Consider the following 16,506-nt stretch of genomic DNA (forward strand, 5'->3'; position numbering starts at 1 on the left):
ATAAATGTATTTTCCTTTGGATTCAATGCTACTAGATTAGGATTTCCTCTTGTTTTTTGCTAGCTAGGCTACCAGCGGAGTTAGTAGACGTGGTAGTTTACACAGAAGAAATTACAATTTTTGTTGTTGGATTAAAGTGGTTCAAGTATCTAAAGTTTCGTGCAATTTCGATAACAAATTTCGGAGAACTTCTAAAACCACTTTTTAACGAGGTAGCAAGAAAAGTTGCCGGATTTGGTCCTGAATGATAAGAAATCATGTATTTATAAGAATTAAGATGGGGACTTGCTAGTTTTGCTTTAACAAATATTCTATTAGAAAAACTACAAAAAGCACTGCTCATGAATATATATATTTGTTAAGGGGAATACACAATTTAATATTAATATATAAAAAACATCCCCAGAGGTAAGGTCCTGTTACCCTTCACTCTTGTTGTTTAGAAGGAGTTTTTTAGACCTATTTATTGTTTTTATATCTATAGTCTTTAATATTATAAAAAAAAATTATTATAATTTTTCAGTTTTAATGATAAGTTGCTTATTTTTTGTTGTGTATTATTTGCAGATTTAGTATATGAGATAAGTCAAGTATGGATATAAAATATGCAAGTAGATTGACATCTTTTTGATAAATATTAATTACTATTTTGTTATGATAATTATTGTTAGACAAGAATTTTATTATTTTGTTGAGAATTATTGATGAACATGTATTTGAAATACTAATTGAACTTTTTAATATTTATTTTAATTAAAATTTTATTATTAGTTATTTTATCTCTTTTATAATTTTTTTCTATTATGCATAAATTTATTTATTAATTAAAATAATTACACATGTATGAACAAAAAATTTTATTGTAAATTTATTTTTTTTTGTATTTTTATTACAAAAATAATTTTTATTTTTATTAAAAAGGCAATCCTTTTATTATTTGTATATTTTTAATATTAGACAATACTTGTATGGTTGTATATCCAAAACAAAAAGCAACACTTGTATATAGATTGCAATACGTAAAAGAGTTGCATTTTATTGCAAATAGGCAACACTTTTTAGTAGTGACCAAAATACGAGAGAAGAGATAACACTACAAAAATGTTGTCTCAAACACACCTTTAAAATGTTGTTGTTTTTCAATCAAAGGCAACACTTACCAAGTGTTGCTCTCAAATCAAAAGCGTTGCTTTTGAAACAAAGGTATTGCCTTGATCTAAGGCAATGACTGCATATGCAATGTTGCCCAAAAACGTTGTCTTAAGTCCAAAAGTGTTGCCATAAATCAAAAGCAACCTTTTGTCAGTCTTTAAGTAATATTTTTTAAATGTTGCTTCAACCTAAAAATATTGTAGTGTAAGACTTATAAATTAATTTTCAGTTGATGTTCCTTGATAATGTATGATTGTTGACAAATGACAAATTTGAGATGTAATGAATTCAAATATTTCATATTCTTGTTGTCCGTATTGAATTTAAGCATTTGTCATTTGTGCCCAACTTCTGATGTTGTTCTTATGGTACTTATTTGAATTGCAATAAAGAATGTCAAGGTGACAAGCATCTTCTTTAGTTTAATTTAATTTAATTATCCAGATTTGTATTTATTGTGCTTCTCTTATGATGTTTTGTTTATTTTGGGTTAGCTAGATATATATACATACAATCCTTCTATCTTTAGTTTTTATGTCTAATCCTTTGTTATTTTGCCTTCTAATTGTTGTTGCAATTAGATAATTACAATTGTATGTCATCTACAATTCTGTATATGATATATGAGCAGTAAAAATCCGAAAAATTAATAAATAATTAATTAATAAATTAATTATGAGTCCAATAAATTAGAAAATTAAAATTTATAATTTGAAAAAGTGAAATTATTTAAATACGAATTGGACCGGACTCGTATTGGGTCCAAGATCCAACATATATAACACAACACTTAGCCACTTGCCTTTCCCATTCAACCAATTCTGTTGAAAGGGGCAAGGAAGGAACATAAGAACCAAACCCTATCATCGCAAATCTTCTTTTGATCATCTCTCAATCTGGAGCTTTGATCGTCGAGTTTTTTAAATTCATCTGAACAAAGTTGTAAGAAATTTGAGATTCAATATCATGATTTTTGGTTTAAGCGTATTGAGAATTTTGGTTTTTGGATGGTTTAGGGGTACTTTAGTGTGAGATATAGTTGGGTCTTGTTCATTTGCTTAGTGGGTAACGATAAGAAACTCCTATTCTTTGTGAAAATTTCAATTTTATGAAGTTAGGTGTTGAATTTGTGGATGTATATGAAATTAGGTTGAATATATGTGAAGTTGAGGTCAAATTGGTGAAATTGGAACAAAGTTGTGGTGATTGAAGCTTGTTGAGTTGATTTGGAACCTTTAGATGTGGATAAGAGGAGAGATTACGAGGTGCTCTGGGCTTGGGGAAAAAATTGGCTAAGATATAGTTTTGGTTTCCTATAGTTAATCTATAATGTTGCGTGAAAACTTAGGCTAGTTGTCCGTAGGATACGTTGGATTGTGTGAAACACCACGTTAAGCGTGTTGGAGACTCTTGAGACGCAAAGATCTACAACCTTTGGGGTATTTTGTATTTAGTTTTTTGTAAATGTATATACGTAGTATTCTCCGTCTTGTACATAACGTATATTTTGTCCTTCTCAGAGGTTGAGATCGGAGAAACAGGACTTATATTTTGTCTTTTCAAAAATACTTTGGGGTTGTATATATGTATAAACATGCTCTGGCCGGTCTTTGTTTCGCAGGTTGAGTTTGGAGCTTGCTATTTGTACCTTTGGCACTCTATATCAGATGTATATTATCCTTACATACGCTGTTATTTGTTTCTTCTACGCTTAAACGTTTTCGAGCGCGATGCGAGTCTCGCGTTCTATTTTGCTTATCTTTCTTTAAGGCTCCTAGTTAAATTCCTTTTCATATATGCCTATGTATGCATTTTACAATTAGAGGTCGTAATATCTCACCATCTCTAATTTACGAACTTGCTAATGGATCTAATTGAAGACTTTGGATACTTTTTTGAAGGTGAATCTACCAATCTTTAGGGGTACCATAAATCCTACCGAAGCATATAACTGGTTCCAGGCCATGCAAAGAGTGTTGCAAGCTCAACACGTGTTGGGAGATCAATACGTGGAGTTTGCCACGTATTAATTAGTGGGAGAAACCCAGTTTTGGTGGCAAAGAGCTCGTCGTTTACTGTAGCAACGTGATGCAGTGATAACCTGGGATGCATTTCGATTGGAGCTCTATAGAAAATAATTTTTGAGCTTGGTTAGGGCGGCTAAGGAGTTGGAATTGATGCAGTTGAAGCAGGGTTCTATGACTGTGACAAAGTATACCAATAAGTTTGAGGAGCTGTGTCAGTTTTTGAGGGTCTGCCAAGGTGCTCCGGAGGGTTATGAAGAGTAGAAGTGTATTAAATACGAGGGTGGACTTCGGAGTGATATCATGAGTGCCGTTGTGTCTATAGAGGTCCAAATCTTTTTTGAGTTGGTGAACAAGAGCAGAGTAGTGGAAGAATGCTCGAGGAAGACTAGAGACGATCGTCGTGAGTTCTCTAAGAAGAGTCAAAGACAGATTTCACACCGAGAAGACAAGACTTTAAGAGGAGCAGCCATGCACTACAATACCCACAAGACCGAAATGATTTTCGGAGGAATGAAAACTGTCGAGCACATGGTAGGGGAAAGCAGGCAAGGACTCAGTCAGACTAGTTGAGGTGTGATAGATGCAGGACCTACCACCCAAACAGTTTGTGCAGGGCTGGATCGGGCTTGTGTTTCAACTGTGGATTGCTAGTGCACATTTCTAAGCATTGCCCGCGCCGAGAGACTCAGGATACCGGTTGGTTGTAATAAGGTTGAGGTAACTGTGAAATCGGTAACTGAATTCTAATTGCATTATATGATATTGAGACATCGTATTTATTCATAGCTATTACGAAAATGAGGAATTAGGACTAAAAGTGTCAAACTTATGACTGAACTTGATTGTACTACATAGAGTGTTGTTGCTAGGGCTGGTGAAACTCAGAGATTTTTATAGGAGATTTGGATGGAACCTAATGGTGGAAGAGATTAGAAATTTTTGCGACTCACAGCTAGAGTGAGAAATGAATCCAGTTGAGTTGAGCTAAATTAAATTTAAGCTCAGTTTATAAAAATTGAATTTGATATATAACTTAACTTATTTATAATCGAGCCTATTTATAAAGTTTACACTCAACTCATCAAAAGTTTATTGGCTAATTCGAGTTTATGAGTTGGTATAAATAACAAGAACATAATTTATAATTTGTTATAAATAAAAAATTATGTCTCTATCATAATTATATATGTAAATAAAATACAATATATATATTATATACTGAGTCTGTTCATAAGTCAATGAATTAAGTTTATCCAAATTTAAGCTCAGCTTATTTAGATCTAGTTTGGATAAACAGTTTAATTAATTTTTTTTTGAAAAAATAACTTAAACAATAAATGACTATATTAAAAGTAGTTTATAAGTAAGTTATTTTGTATTTGAGTTTTTAGTTTTAAAAGCGTTTATTTTATAAAAATATAATAAAAATAGTAGTATTATGAGAGATTATTTTTTTAACTTTTTTATAAGTTCCTAAATAGCTTCTTAGAAAACTGTAATTTAATTTTAAAAATTATACCAAATATTAATACTACTACTTTTCATAAATTAAAAACTCAAAATAATTACTTTTAAAACTTCTCAGACAGACTCTTAATATATAAGATTAAATTCAGACTCAAACTTAACTTACAAGCTCATGAACTCAGATTATCAAATTATTAACAAGTTGAACTTGAACTAGTTCACAACTATAAAAGTCAATGTAATACCTAAATTAAAATCTACTAAACTTCAATTTTTCACAAACTAAAATTGGTATTACAAAAAATTCAAGAAGAAATTAATTTCTCAAATTTATTTGAGAGGCAAATTAATGCCATAATTTTTAAATTCGAATCATCATCCTTGTAACTCTTTTGACAATTAATTTAACTCACAAATAATAACTTAATTAACAAATCTATATATAATTTATAAAAATATTAAATCATATTTATAATTTTAACATAATTGTCTGTACAACAGAAGAGAAAATAAAATTAATTGCTATCAATATCCGTTTCTTTAAATATAATTTATTAATAGTTGTAATTTTATATATCTTATCTTATCCTTATTTTTGGCTATAAATAGTCTTTTAGTTAAGGTGTTTTATGTACAACAATTCTAAATTAAATGAAGAATCTGATTCTCTTTTCTCTCCCTAAGATTTTTTATTAATAAATATAAGTAATAAAAAAAATCCCATGATTTTGCTTGATAGGCTAATAGCAAAACGTGGCTAAAGATACGAGCTTCTGTTTTCGGTCCACTTCCTCCTGGTCAAATTAAAAATTTTAAGTTAAAATAGTTAGTTATGCATAAGATTTGGTTTATGGTTGACCCAAAAAACCGTTTCGTTTATAAAAAGAATCCCGGGGCTGATGATTGAAATTTGAAACCCAACCCAAACCCGAACTCCAATTCACCGAAAAGTCCAGGAGGAGGTTCTGCTACTACGTTGCAATTTGCAAGTTTAAGGTGAATTTTGAGTCCTTCTTCGTCTCTAAATCTTCTGCTTTTACTATTATCATCACTGTGATTGTTGTTATTTTTGTTTCGGTTATCTGTATACATATATTCTGATTATTGCGATTGGAAACTGTATTGAGTAGAAAAGGGAAATCAGATGGATTTGGATGGTTGTATCGTGCAATTGGAGAACGAGAAACAAGAGACTCTGGAGCAGAACGCCAAACGGCCTTGTATCAGAGGCAATACCTCCTCCGAAGAAGAAGAAGAAGAAGGGAAAGTTGTTGAGGATACGGCTGCCTCTGACGAAGAAGAAGAGGAGGAAGAGACAGAAGATGATACTGATTCCGATGAATATGAGTGGCTTCCACCTAGACGTTTAATGACTGATGAAGAAATTCGTGAACATCGGAGGCAGGTTGCTGAAAGCAACGTACGCCTTCTGATCTCTCACAACACATTTAGTGATTTAACTATTTTGTTCTCGTGTTCTGTGATATAATGATCTTGCTAGTTAGGATTTCAATTTTGGCTTTCCAGGGAGTCGATGTTGACTGGTTTGAAGGCATTCTACCTGGTTCAATTAAGCCCTATACGTTGACCGAAGCAAACCGCCCTCCATTGATAGATTTTTCCAAGCAAGCTTTGAAAGTCTACAATGAGAGCAATGTAAATTGGTTCTATATTGATTTTGATTCTAAGTTTAATCTATGTATGGTGATATTATGTGCTTAAATATTCTTCTAATTATATTATGCATGTGGATCTTTGCACTCTTATGCAGAATACAACTTTTATATTTGATAAGCTTATCAAATCAAATGCTCAATGTGTTGCTGGCAAAATGTTCTACATTACTTTTGGGGCGCAATCTGGCAATATACATGGAATCTTTCGTGCTAGGGTATGGAAAAAGATAATGGACGAAGGTTCGCAGGTTATGTCTTGTGAGAAGTATATTGAGGAGCATGTGTGAGTTTGTCAGGTATAAATGTTACATGAGCTTTTTTATTATGGTTTTGTTTGTTTAAACTAGTTAGATATATAGCACATAACCCCAATCACCTTTGGATCTTAATTTATGCCTAATGGTTTTGCCTTTTAAATATTCTGCCCAAAGTAGACACTGACTAATTCTCTATCTATCATCCATATATTGGTGAATGTTCACATCTATTGACAGAATGTGTTTAGTTTGTATGCCATTAAGACTTATAAATTAAATTTTAGTTGATGGTCCTTGATAATGTATGATTGTTGACAAATGACAAAGTAAAGATGTAATGAATTCAAATATTTCATATTCTTATTGTCTGTATTGAATTTAAGCATTTGTCATTTTTGCCCAACTTCTGATGTTGTTCTTATGGTACTTATTTGAATTGGAATAAAGAATGTCTGAGGTGACAAGCATCTCCGTTAGTTTAATTTAATTTTATTATCCCGATTTGTATTTGTTGTGCTTCTCTTTTGGTATTCTGTTTATTTTGGGTTAGCTAGATATACACACAATCCTTCTATTGTTAGTTTTCACTACAGTATTTTTGAGATATTGCAACATATGCTATAAACAACACTTAAAAAATGTTGTCTAAAATAGTCAAAAGCAACACTTAAAACTTATTGTAAAAAAATAAGGCTATTATAACTCTTTGTTAATAAGAGTTCTCTTTGATCGATTTAAACAACATATAAAGAACGTTGCTTTAGTGAATTAAATAAACAACATTTATAATATTCATATATTACACTTTATAAGAGTTGCTTTTAATAAGCTTCTCGTGGTAAGCTTTGCTTAAATTTTTTTCATCAAAATTTTAATTTCCTCCAAATATTTTAATAGAATTTACTTTCCCTCCTAAACCAAAAACAAGAAAGAAAACATGAGCAATAATTGATTCATCACCTTTCTCATTAACATGAATTCAAGTATACTTAGAAACAGAACTCAATTCCTACCATTTTAGAATCAAAATCCTAACCCCAACACTACCTCAATTTTTCCAATTTCATGACATTGATTCGTGTTTTGCGTTCCTCTCTCTCGCCGTCATAATATTCGATCTTCAGCTCGCATCATTTTGAAACATTCGCTTTACTCCTCCGTAGTTTTGTTTACATCTTACTAGTGGTTTTGTTGGAATTGACTTTTACTTTTAACTTAGATTCAAACTTACACTTAAGCAATACGTGAAAAATTAAAATTATTTTTTATATATAATTTTTTAATAATTAAAATGATAATCAATAGGATTTTTTATTTTATAATTAATGATAAAAAAATTTATTATAGTAGAAATTTGTGTGGCTCATAATTAGAGTTGGAAGTGAGTTAAATTGAGTTAAGTCAGACTAAATTTAAGTTTGGTTTATAAAAATTGGATTTGGTTTATGACTCAATTTATTTATAATGGAACCCATTTATAAAATTCAAGTTCAGCTAAGCAAAATCTCATTACTTAGTTTAAGTTTACAAATTCGTATAAATAATAAGAACATAATTTATAATTTGATATAAATAAAAAATTATGTCTTTATTAATTATAATTTGTCTTCTATCATAATTATATATGTATATACGTAAATAAAATACAATATATATATAATTAACTCTGCTCACGAGTCAATAAATTGAACTTACCCAAATTTAAGCTCACTTTATTTAATATATTAAATAATTATAATAATATAATAACATTAAAATCAAATAACATATTAAATTTGTTACAAAATTAAAAAATTATATATTTTATTCTTAGACTTAACAAAATTATTTTTAATAAATTATATATGATAAAAAATATTTTGTAAAAAGTATTTGTACACTAATTTCTCATATATATATATATATATATATATATATAAGTTTTGTCGAGTTAGAAAATAAAAAATTTAACCAGAAAAATAAAAAAATTGACAATAATAAAAAATAAAAAAATAATCTTATTATAACTATATAATTATAAATATTGTATATATGAAACTATAAATGTTAAATTTAAAAAATAATTTTAAATTATTATCTATTTAATAGTATAACAAAATAAATATGAATAAGAAATATTAGAAGAGAAAGTTATGAGATAGCATATATATTAAGAGTCTAAAGAATTAGTTACTATTATATACACACATATAATACATAAACATGGTTGATATATATTATTTATTCATTTTTTCTAAAAAAAAAATAAAAGATAATATTTTCATATATTATATATACTATTTTAAATAAATTTTATTTAGATAAATATTTGATAAAAAATTATATTATATAATAATATTTTAACAAAAATAATTAGTTAAATATTGAATATAATAATCTAATTATTTATTAAGTAATATAAAATAAAATTTAATTATTTTATATTTTTATGTTGTAGTTTAAAATATTATTTTAATATAATTTTTAAATATTATAAAATTTTTTTGCACAATAATTATTTTTAATAAATAAAAAATATTTATATGTTTTATATTTTTAATTGTGTAAATGTGATTAATTTAGGTCTTATTAATATAAGTAAATATATAATATGATAGACATGCATTTAAAATTATATTATTTATTTCGTTTTTCTAAAAAATAAAAAAGTTAATATTTTTATGTATTATATATAATATTTTAAATAAATTATATTTAAAAAATATTTTCACAAAAAATTATATTATATAATAATATCTTTAGCAAAAGTAGTTAATTAATAAATTTTGAATATAATATTCTAATTATTTGTTAAGTAATATAAAATAAAATTTTAATTATTTTATATTTTTATGTTACAGTTTAAAATATCATTTTAATATAATTTTTGATATCATAAAATGCATAATAATTAATTTTAATGAATAAAAAATATTCATATATTTTGTATTTATATATTTTATATTTAATCATTTAAAAATAAAAGATTCTGTTAGTATTTAAAATATTGTGTATTAAAATATTATTATTTAAAACATTTAATTATGTATTAGAATCTTTTGTATTTATTAGAGTCCATCGATACTCTTCTTTTATATTAACTTTTGATTTTCATCTAATATAATCTAATGGTCTATATAAATGTGGCATATTCAATAAACATATAATTGTCGTGCTCATTTTAGACATACCCAATTTTAGACATATCCTATATTATATAATCGAGTCCGTTCACGAGTCAATAAATTGAACTTACTCAAACTCAAACTCAACTCATTTAATATATGAGTTCAAGTTCAGGCTCAAATTTAACTTACGAACTCAGCTTATCAAACTATTAATAAATTAAATTTGAGTTATCTCACAACTATAGAAGTCAATATAATACCTAAATTGAAACTTGCTAAACTTTAATTTTTTACAAACTAAAATTGATATTACAAAAAATTTAAGAATAAATTAATTTCTCAAAATTTTTTTGAGGCAAATTAATGCTATAATTTTTAAATTCGAATCAACATCCTGTAACTCTTCTAACAATTAATTTAACTCGCAAATAATAACCTAATTAACAAATCTATATATAATTTATAAAAATATTAAATCATATTTATAATTTTAACATAATTTTTTGTACAGCACAAGAAAAAATAAAATTAGTTGCTATCAAATATCCGTTTTTTTAAATATAATTTATTAATAGTTATAATTTTATATATCTTATCTTATCTTTATCTTTATCTTTGCTATAAAGAACCTTTTAGTTTAGAAGAACCTTTTAGTTTAGGTGTTTTATGTACAATAATTCTAAATTGAATGAAAACTCTGATTCTCTTCTCGCTCCCTAAGATTTTTTATTAATAAAGATACAACGGTTTGTTTTTGGTCCACTTCCTCGTGGTCAAATTAAAAAACCGTTTTCGTTTATAAAAACAATCCCGGGGCTGATAATTTAAACCCTAACCCGAACCCCAATTCACCGAAAACTCCAAGAGGACGTTCTGCTACTACTTTGCAATTTGCAAGTTTAAGGTGAATTTTGAGTCCTTCTACGTCTCCAAATTCGTTAAATCTTCTGCTTTTATTATTATCATCACTGTGATTGTTGTTATTTTTGTTCGGTTATCTGTATACATATATTCTGATTTTTGCGATTGAAAAATGTATGAGTAGAAAAGGGAAATCAGATGGATTTGGATGATCTTATCGTGCATTTGGAGAAAGAGAAACAAGAGACTCTGGAGCAGCACGCCAAACGGCCTTGTGTCAGAGGCAATACCTCCTCCTCCGAAGAAGATGAAGAGAAAGTTGTTGAGGATACGGCTGCCTCTGACGAAGAAGAAGAGGAGGAAGAGACAGAAGATGATACTGATTCCGATTCTGATTCCGAATATGTGCCGTTTACGCCTAGACGTTTAATGACTGATGAAGAAATTCGTGAACATCGGAGGCAGGTTGCTGAAAGCAACGTACGCCTTCTGATCTCTCACAACACATTTAGTGATTTAACTATTTTGTTATCGTGTTCTGTGATATAATGATCTTGCTAGTTAGGATTTCAATTTTGGCTTTCCAGGGATTCGATGTTGACTGGTTTGAAGGCATTCTACCTGGTTCAATTAAGCCCTATACGTTGACCGAAGCAAACCGCCCTCCATTGATAGATTTTTCCAAGCAAGCTTTGAAAGTCTACAATGAGAGCAATGTAAATTGGTTCTATATTGATTTTGATTCTAAGTTTAATCTATGTATGGTGATATTATGTGCTTAAATATTCTTCTAATTATATTATGCATGTGGATCTTTGCACTCTTATGCAGAATACAACTTTTATATTTGATAAGCTTATCAAATCAAATGCTCAATGTGTTGCTGGCACAATGTTCTACATTACTTTTGGGGCGCAATCTGGCAATATACATGGAACCTTTCGTGCTAGGGTATGGGAAAAGATAATGGACGAAGGTTCGCAGGTTATGTCTTGTGAGAAGTATATTGAGGAGCTTGTGTGAGTTTGTCAGGTATAAATGTTACATGAGCTTTTTTGTTATGGTTTTGTTTGTTTAGACTAGTTAGATTAATCTAGTTAGATATATAGCACATAATCCCAATCACCTTTGGATCTTAATTTATGCCTAATGGTTTTACCTTTTAAATATTCTGCTCATAGTAGACATTGGCTAATTCTCTATCTATCATCCATATATTGGTGAATGTTCACATCTATTGACAGAATGTGTTTAGTTTGTATGCCATTAAGACTTATAAATTTTAGTTGATGGTCCTTGATAATGTATGATTGTTGACAAATGACAAAGTAGAGATGTAATGAATTCAAATATTACATATTCTTGTTGTCCGTATTGAATTTAAGCATTTGTCATTTGTGCCCAACTTCTGATGTTGTTCTTATGGTACTTATTTGAATTGCAATAAAGAATGTCTGAGGTGACAAGCATCTCCTTTAGTTTAATTTAATTTTATTATCCCGATTTGTATTTGTTGTGCTTCTCTTCTGATGTTCTGTTTATTTTGGGTTAGCTACACAATCCTTCTGTGGTTAGTTTTTACTACAGCATTTTTGAGCTATTGCAACATATGCTATAAACAACACTTTAAAAAATGTTGTTTTAAATAGTCAAAAGCAACACTTAAAATTTATTGAAAAAAAATAAGGCTATTACAACTCTTTGTTAATAAGTGCTCATTGATCGATTTAAAGAACATATAAAAAACATTGCTTTAGTGAATTAAATAAACAACATTTATAATATTCATATATTACACTTTATAATAGTTGCTTTTAAATATATAATAAACTTCTCATGGTAAGCGTTGCTTAAATCTTTTTCATCAAAATTTTCATTTCCTCCAAATATTTAATAGAACTTACTTTCCCTCCTAAACCAAAAACAAGAAAGGAAACACGAGCAATAATTGATTCATCACTTTCCTCACTAACATGAATTCAAGAATACTTAGAAACAGAACTCAATTCCTACCATTTTAGAATCAAAATCCTAACCCCAACACTAGCGCAATTTCTCCAATTTCACGACATTGACCCGCGTTCTGCGTTCCTCTCTCGCCGTCGTGGTGTTCTTTACTGCTCTGCTCGCGTCGTGTTCTGCCCGCATCAGGTTCTACTCTGATCCGCTCATGTCATGTGCTTCTTCTCGCATCGTGTACTCTGCTCTGCTCTGCCATGTTCGATCTTCAGCTCGCGTCATTTTGAAACATTCGCTTTGCTCCACCGTGGTTTCGTTCACATCTTTCTCTCAAGTCTCTCAGGTATGACATAAATTTCTCTCAAATTTTACTTACTAGTGGTTAATTTGGTTGAATTGTTGAAATAACAAAACTACTCCAACAACTTAGAATTTTGATTGATGTGAGATTTACTCTTTTCTCTTCGCATTCCTTGTCACTGGTTGCGATTTACTGTTCTCTATTCGATTTCCTCGTCATTGCCTGTGTTCCTCATTGCTGGCGTCGCTGTTGGCGTCTCCGTCGTGTTCGTCGCTGCTCGCCTCGCCTCGCCTCACCGTTGGGTTCGTCCCTCCTCGCGTCGCCATCTGTTCATCGCCTACTGCTTAATTAATTCTGGTCCTGTAAAATCACTACAATGTTTCATTGTTATGATATATTTATCTGCCGCTGCTTTAATGATGGCAATTTTACGGTTTGGAATTTAATTATTGTTGGTGGAATCTCAATTTGGGAATTTAACAGTGGATTCATTGTTATTGTAGGTGTTGGAGTTGGCTGGGAATTCTTTCAGTTCATTTGAGTTAGCGCCAAGTTTTTCACCATGCTTCCAATTATGTTCACTTCTTTTTTTCTGCTTCTCTCTTTGCAAATTAGGTTTGCTTTCATAGCTACAATATTTGGGGAATTCTTGGAAGCTTTGTTTTGGCTACAGCTGCCTCAAGCGCTTAAACATTTGATGGTTTTTGTGTGCAATAGCTATTTCAATGGTTTTATCTTGTAAAGTTGTAAACAATGGTTTGGCTGCTTGATGGATTTTGTGTGCAATAGCTAAAAAACTTGTTTTACTACTTTAACTTATAAAAAATAATTTAACTTCAACCTGAAGGCTGCTCAATGTGATCACTGATCAGTTTGAAATTTACATATATGCTGCTGTTTAGTATTTTGTAATCTATACATTATTTGATTAGCTGAGTAGTTGTAGGGTCAAGTCTTCTTCTGTTTCCTTTTTTAGCTAAATTGTGTCTCCCATTTAAATATGGTAATTAACAAATTATCCAATATTAATTATGTAATCCACTCTTGAGTGGCCAAACAATGGTAGAATTTAATTGAAGATTCAACTGATGAAGGATAGGATCAGGCAGGGTAGGTATTGGTACAAATCAGAATGTTCCGTGCCTGCATTTGTTTTTGGCTCTTCCTTAGATTGCACATGCATAAATAGATACTCTTTTGATTTAAGCCATTAGTAATTGTAATTATTTAATTTAAAACATTAATTTGCGGGCATGTGATTCATCTACTACTAAATAATATGTATGGACAGATTGGGGCGAGAAGCAAGCCATGTATGTTAATGGAAATTAACCTGAAAGTGGTTCATAAAGCTAAACTACACATTGCACGTGTGCCTCCACAACTTTGATGAACTATACACATTACAGACATGCACTGCATAACTTTGTATTTATGTTCATTATATATTATATGTGTGTTTGTGCCTTATTGATTTAGTTTAAGGGGGGAAGTCCATTTGAATTAAGTGTAATTAAAAAACCTGGGTACCTCATCACTGCATTGTAATCTCCCCATTTATTTAGAGGTCAGTATTTCTTTAGATATAAAAGCACATGCATTTCTATGTTTAAATTTTCATATAGAAATCAGTGTTTTTGAGTCTTTGCTAGTTGCTACTTAGTAATAAATTTCATTGTTTTTCATGGTATCTCCAAGTACTAGTCATTTCAGTTAATTGGATGTCCTTTTGACATTAGAATTTTACTGCATGCAGATCTATAATTTGGACAGCACAGGCTTTGCAATTCTCTTGCAGTTTCATTTAAGCTCTATGATTTGGACAGCACAGGCTTTATAGAATGCCAAGAGGTAGCTATTCTTTTTATTTGATGCTTCAGGATGTAAGTAAGCTATTTTTTTATGTAGGAAGAGGTTGATAGATTCAGCAAAGTTCAAGAGAGTTTCTTGCCAAGTTCTTCAATTCTCAGTATACTTGAATTCATGTTAGTGGTCAAAACATAAATGTGGAGCCAATTGAATTGTTGCAATTGTGAAAAATGTGATGCTGTAGTGATTTTTTATTTGAATTTTGGCAGATTGTTGATATTGGCAAAACTCTGCCGTTGTTCATGGAGCTTCAAATCTTAGGTGATAGGACGTGAAGAAGCTGGCATTTGATCACATAATTCATAGTATTAAGTGAACCAGAAACATAAGAAAAAAGCGAAGAACCATGCTCTGAAAGTGTCTTGTTTTCAATGCTATAGGTCTCATTTAATTTGAGTTGAACCTTTTGGTTATGTTGGCTGTGTGATTTCCTCATATGGCTGTGCTTATTGAACAATTTGAATGAATGTTTGTGTATGAGTTTGTTCTTTGTCTGTTTTCAAAAGGAAGAGGACGAAGCATGAGTTAAGAAAGCGCTTGTGACACTATGGGAACTTCACAAAAGAAAAGATTGGTTTGACGAGAGAACAACTAATATAGTGTTCACTGTTTGTTTCCATTCAGCACCAAGGTTTCTATTTTCTCCTTTATATTTTGTGATTGTGCGACTGTTTTGAAATTCTGATCTTAGGCATAAAGATTGTTTTTGGTGTTATCAGGATCATGAAAGCATCTTTATCGTCTCAATATGAACAAGACTAAGCAAGAAAGGTAGAATTTGATTCAGAGGCGATGGGTGTAATTCTCAAGTGTCAGATCATTAGTGGTTTGATTTTCTAATATAACAGTATAGCTTTAAGATAATTCTGTTATGGTGAAGAGATTTTATGCATCTCAATAATAAAAACTAAGCTTCATTGATATATGTGCAGGTTACTTGTGGTAGTAGTTGAGGAAATCAATGGATACGTTGTCTTTTGCCTTCCCTTCTTATATGTTTGCATTGTTCGATCATATGCTTTGGAGCCAAGGCTTTCTACTTATGATCCTTGATATAGTAATTTGCAGATGATGTGCTAGATATTTGCACCGACTTACCAGCATGGCCTGGGAGAGAGAAGGGAGAAGAAGAAAAAAGAAACAAGAGCTCACAATGCTCAGCTGCATGCTACCCATCTTAGTGGCTGCAATAACTGCTTCATCTGCACCAAGCAAGGATGACAGGATGGCCAAGACTGATAATAATAAAATAATATTGTAAATTTATATTTTTTATATATATACAAATATAAATATTTGATTAAATCGAAACTTTTTATTTTTAAAATATAATGATAATTATATATTGAAAACTAATTCAGTCAGTTTGTACTTTTGTACATATTAAATTATTTATTTAAGTAGAATTTTTTAATAAAATATAAAAAGACTCGGTATTTTTTTATTTGATAAATAACTTAGATTAAACTAATAATTGATCTTACATGTAAATACAAAAGTAATATATTTATTGATAGTTAAACAAAGTTTGACTTATCGTTTTACTCTACTAAAAATTTTGCTTAATAAGAAAATTTTTTTTACCCTCTTTAATTTGGACTTCGAAAGTTTTGATGTAGAAAATATATACATATGCAAAATACTAGAAAAAGTGTGCCAATCAAAACGAGATTTTCGCAAATTATCTTATTAAATGTAGCCTTATAGTAAAGTAAAAGATAGAAAAAAATAGTTAATTATAAAATTGAACTGATCAAAATAAATAGTTTAAATCTTTTACGAGAGATGTGGATGAAACCTAATGGTGGAAGAGATTAGAAATTTGTGTTG

The 16,506-nt window shown here is 29.8% G+C and overlaps 2 protein-coding genes across 11 annotated transcripts; both read left to right on the forward strand.

Annotated features, from left to right (window-relative positions):
• Positions 1–5,372: 5,372 nt before the first annotated feature.
• LOC112801031 (uncharacterized) lies at positions 5,373–6,940 on the forward strand. The gene is made up of 4 exons (XM_025843544.3): positions 5,373–5,642; positions 5,777–6,066; positions 6,174–6,302; positions 6,418–6,940. The coding sequence occupies exons 2-4, from the start codon at positions 5,791–5,793 to the stop codon at positions 6,607–6,609; spliced, it is 597 nt and encodes a 198-aa protein (XP_025699329.1). The 5' UTR covers positions 5,373–5,642; positions 5,777–5,790; the 3' UTR covers positions 6,610–6,940.
• A 3,380-nt stretch (positions 6,941–10,320) lies between these two features.
• LOC112801029 (uncharacterized) lies at positions 10,321–16,040 on the forward strand. 10 transcript variants are annotated; one of them, XR_011881930.1, is made up of 9 exons: positions 10,339–10,590; positions 10,732–11,027; positions 11,135–11,263; positions 11,379–11,579; positions 13,311–14,658; positions 14,886–15,056; positions 15,183–15,307; positions 15,396–15,447; positions 15,609–16,040. XR_011881930.1 is itself a non-coding variant. In XM_072236939.1 (4 exons), exons 2-4 carry the CDS (start codon positions 10,746–10,748, stop codon positions 11,568–11,570), a joined length of 603 nt encoding a protein of 200 aa, XP_072093040.1. In that variant the 5' UTR covers positions 10,321–10,590; positions 10,732–10,745; the 3' UTR covers positions 11,571–12,036. The 10 variants fall into 10 exon arrangements, 1 of the variants encoding a protein (XP_072093040.1); XR_011881929.1 differs by having other exon boundaries at positions 13,311–13,422; positions 14,564–14,792; positions 15,396–16,040; XR_011881927.1 differs by having other exon boundaries at positions 13,311–13,422; positions 14,564–14,658; positions 15,396–16,040.
• The last annotated feature ends 466 nt before the right edge of the window (positions 16,041–16,506 follow it).

This window comes from Arachis hypogaea, chromosome 5, assembly GCF_003086295.3.
Source record: "Arachis hypogaea cultivar Tifrunner chromosome 5, arahy.Tifrunner.gnm2.J5K5, whole genome shotgun sequence".
Taxonomy (NCBI): Eukaryota; Viridiplantae; Streptophyta; class Magnoliopsida; order Fabales; family Fabaceae; genus Arachis; species Arachis hypogaea.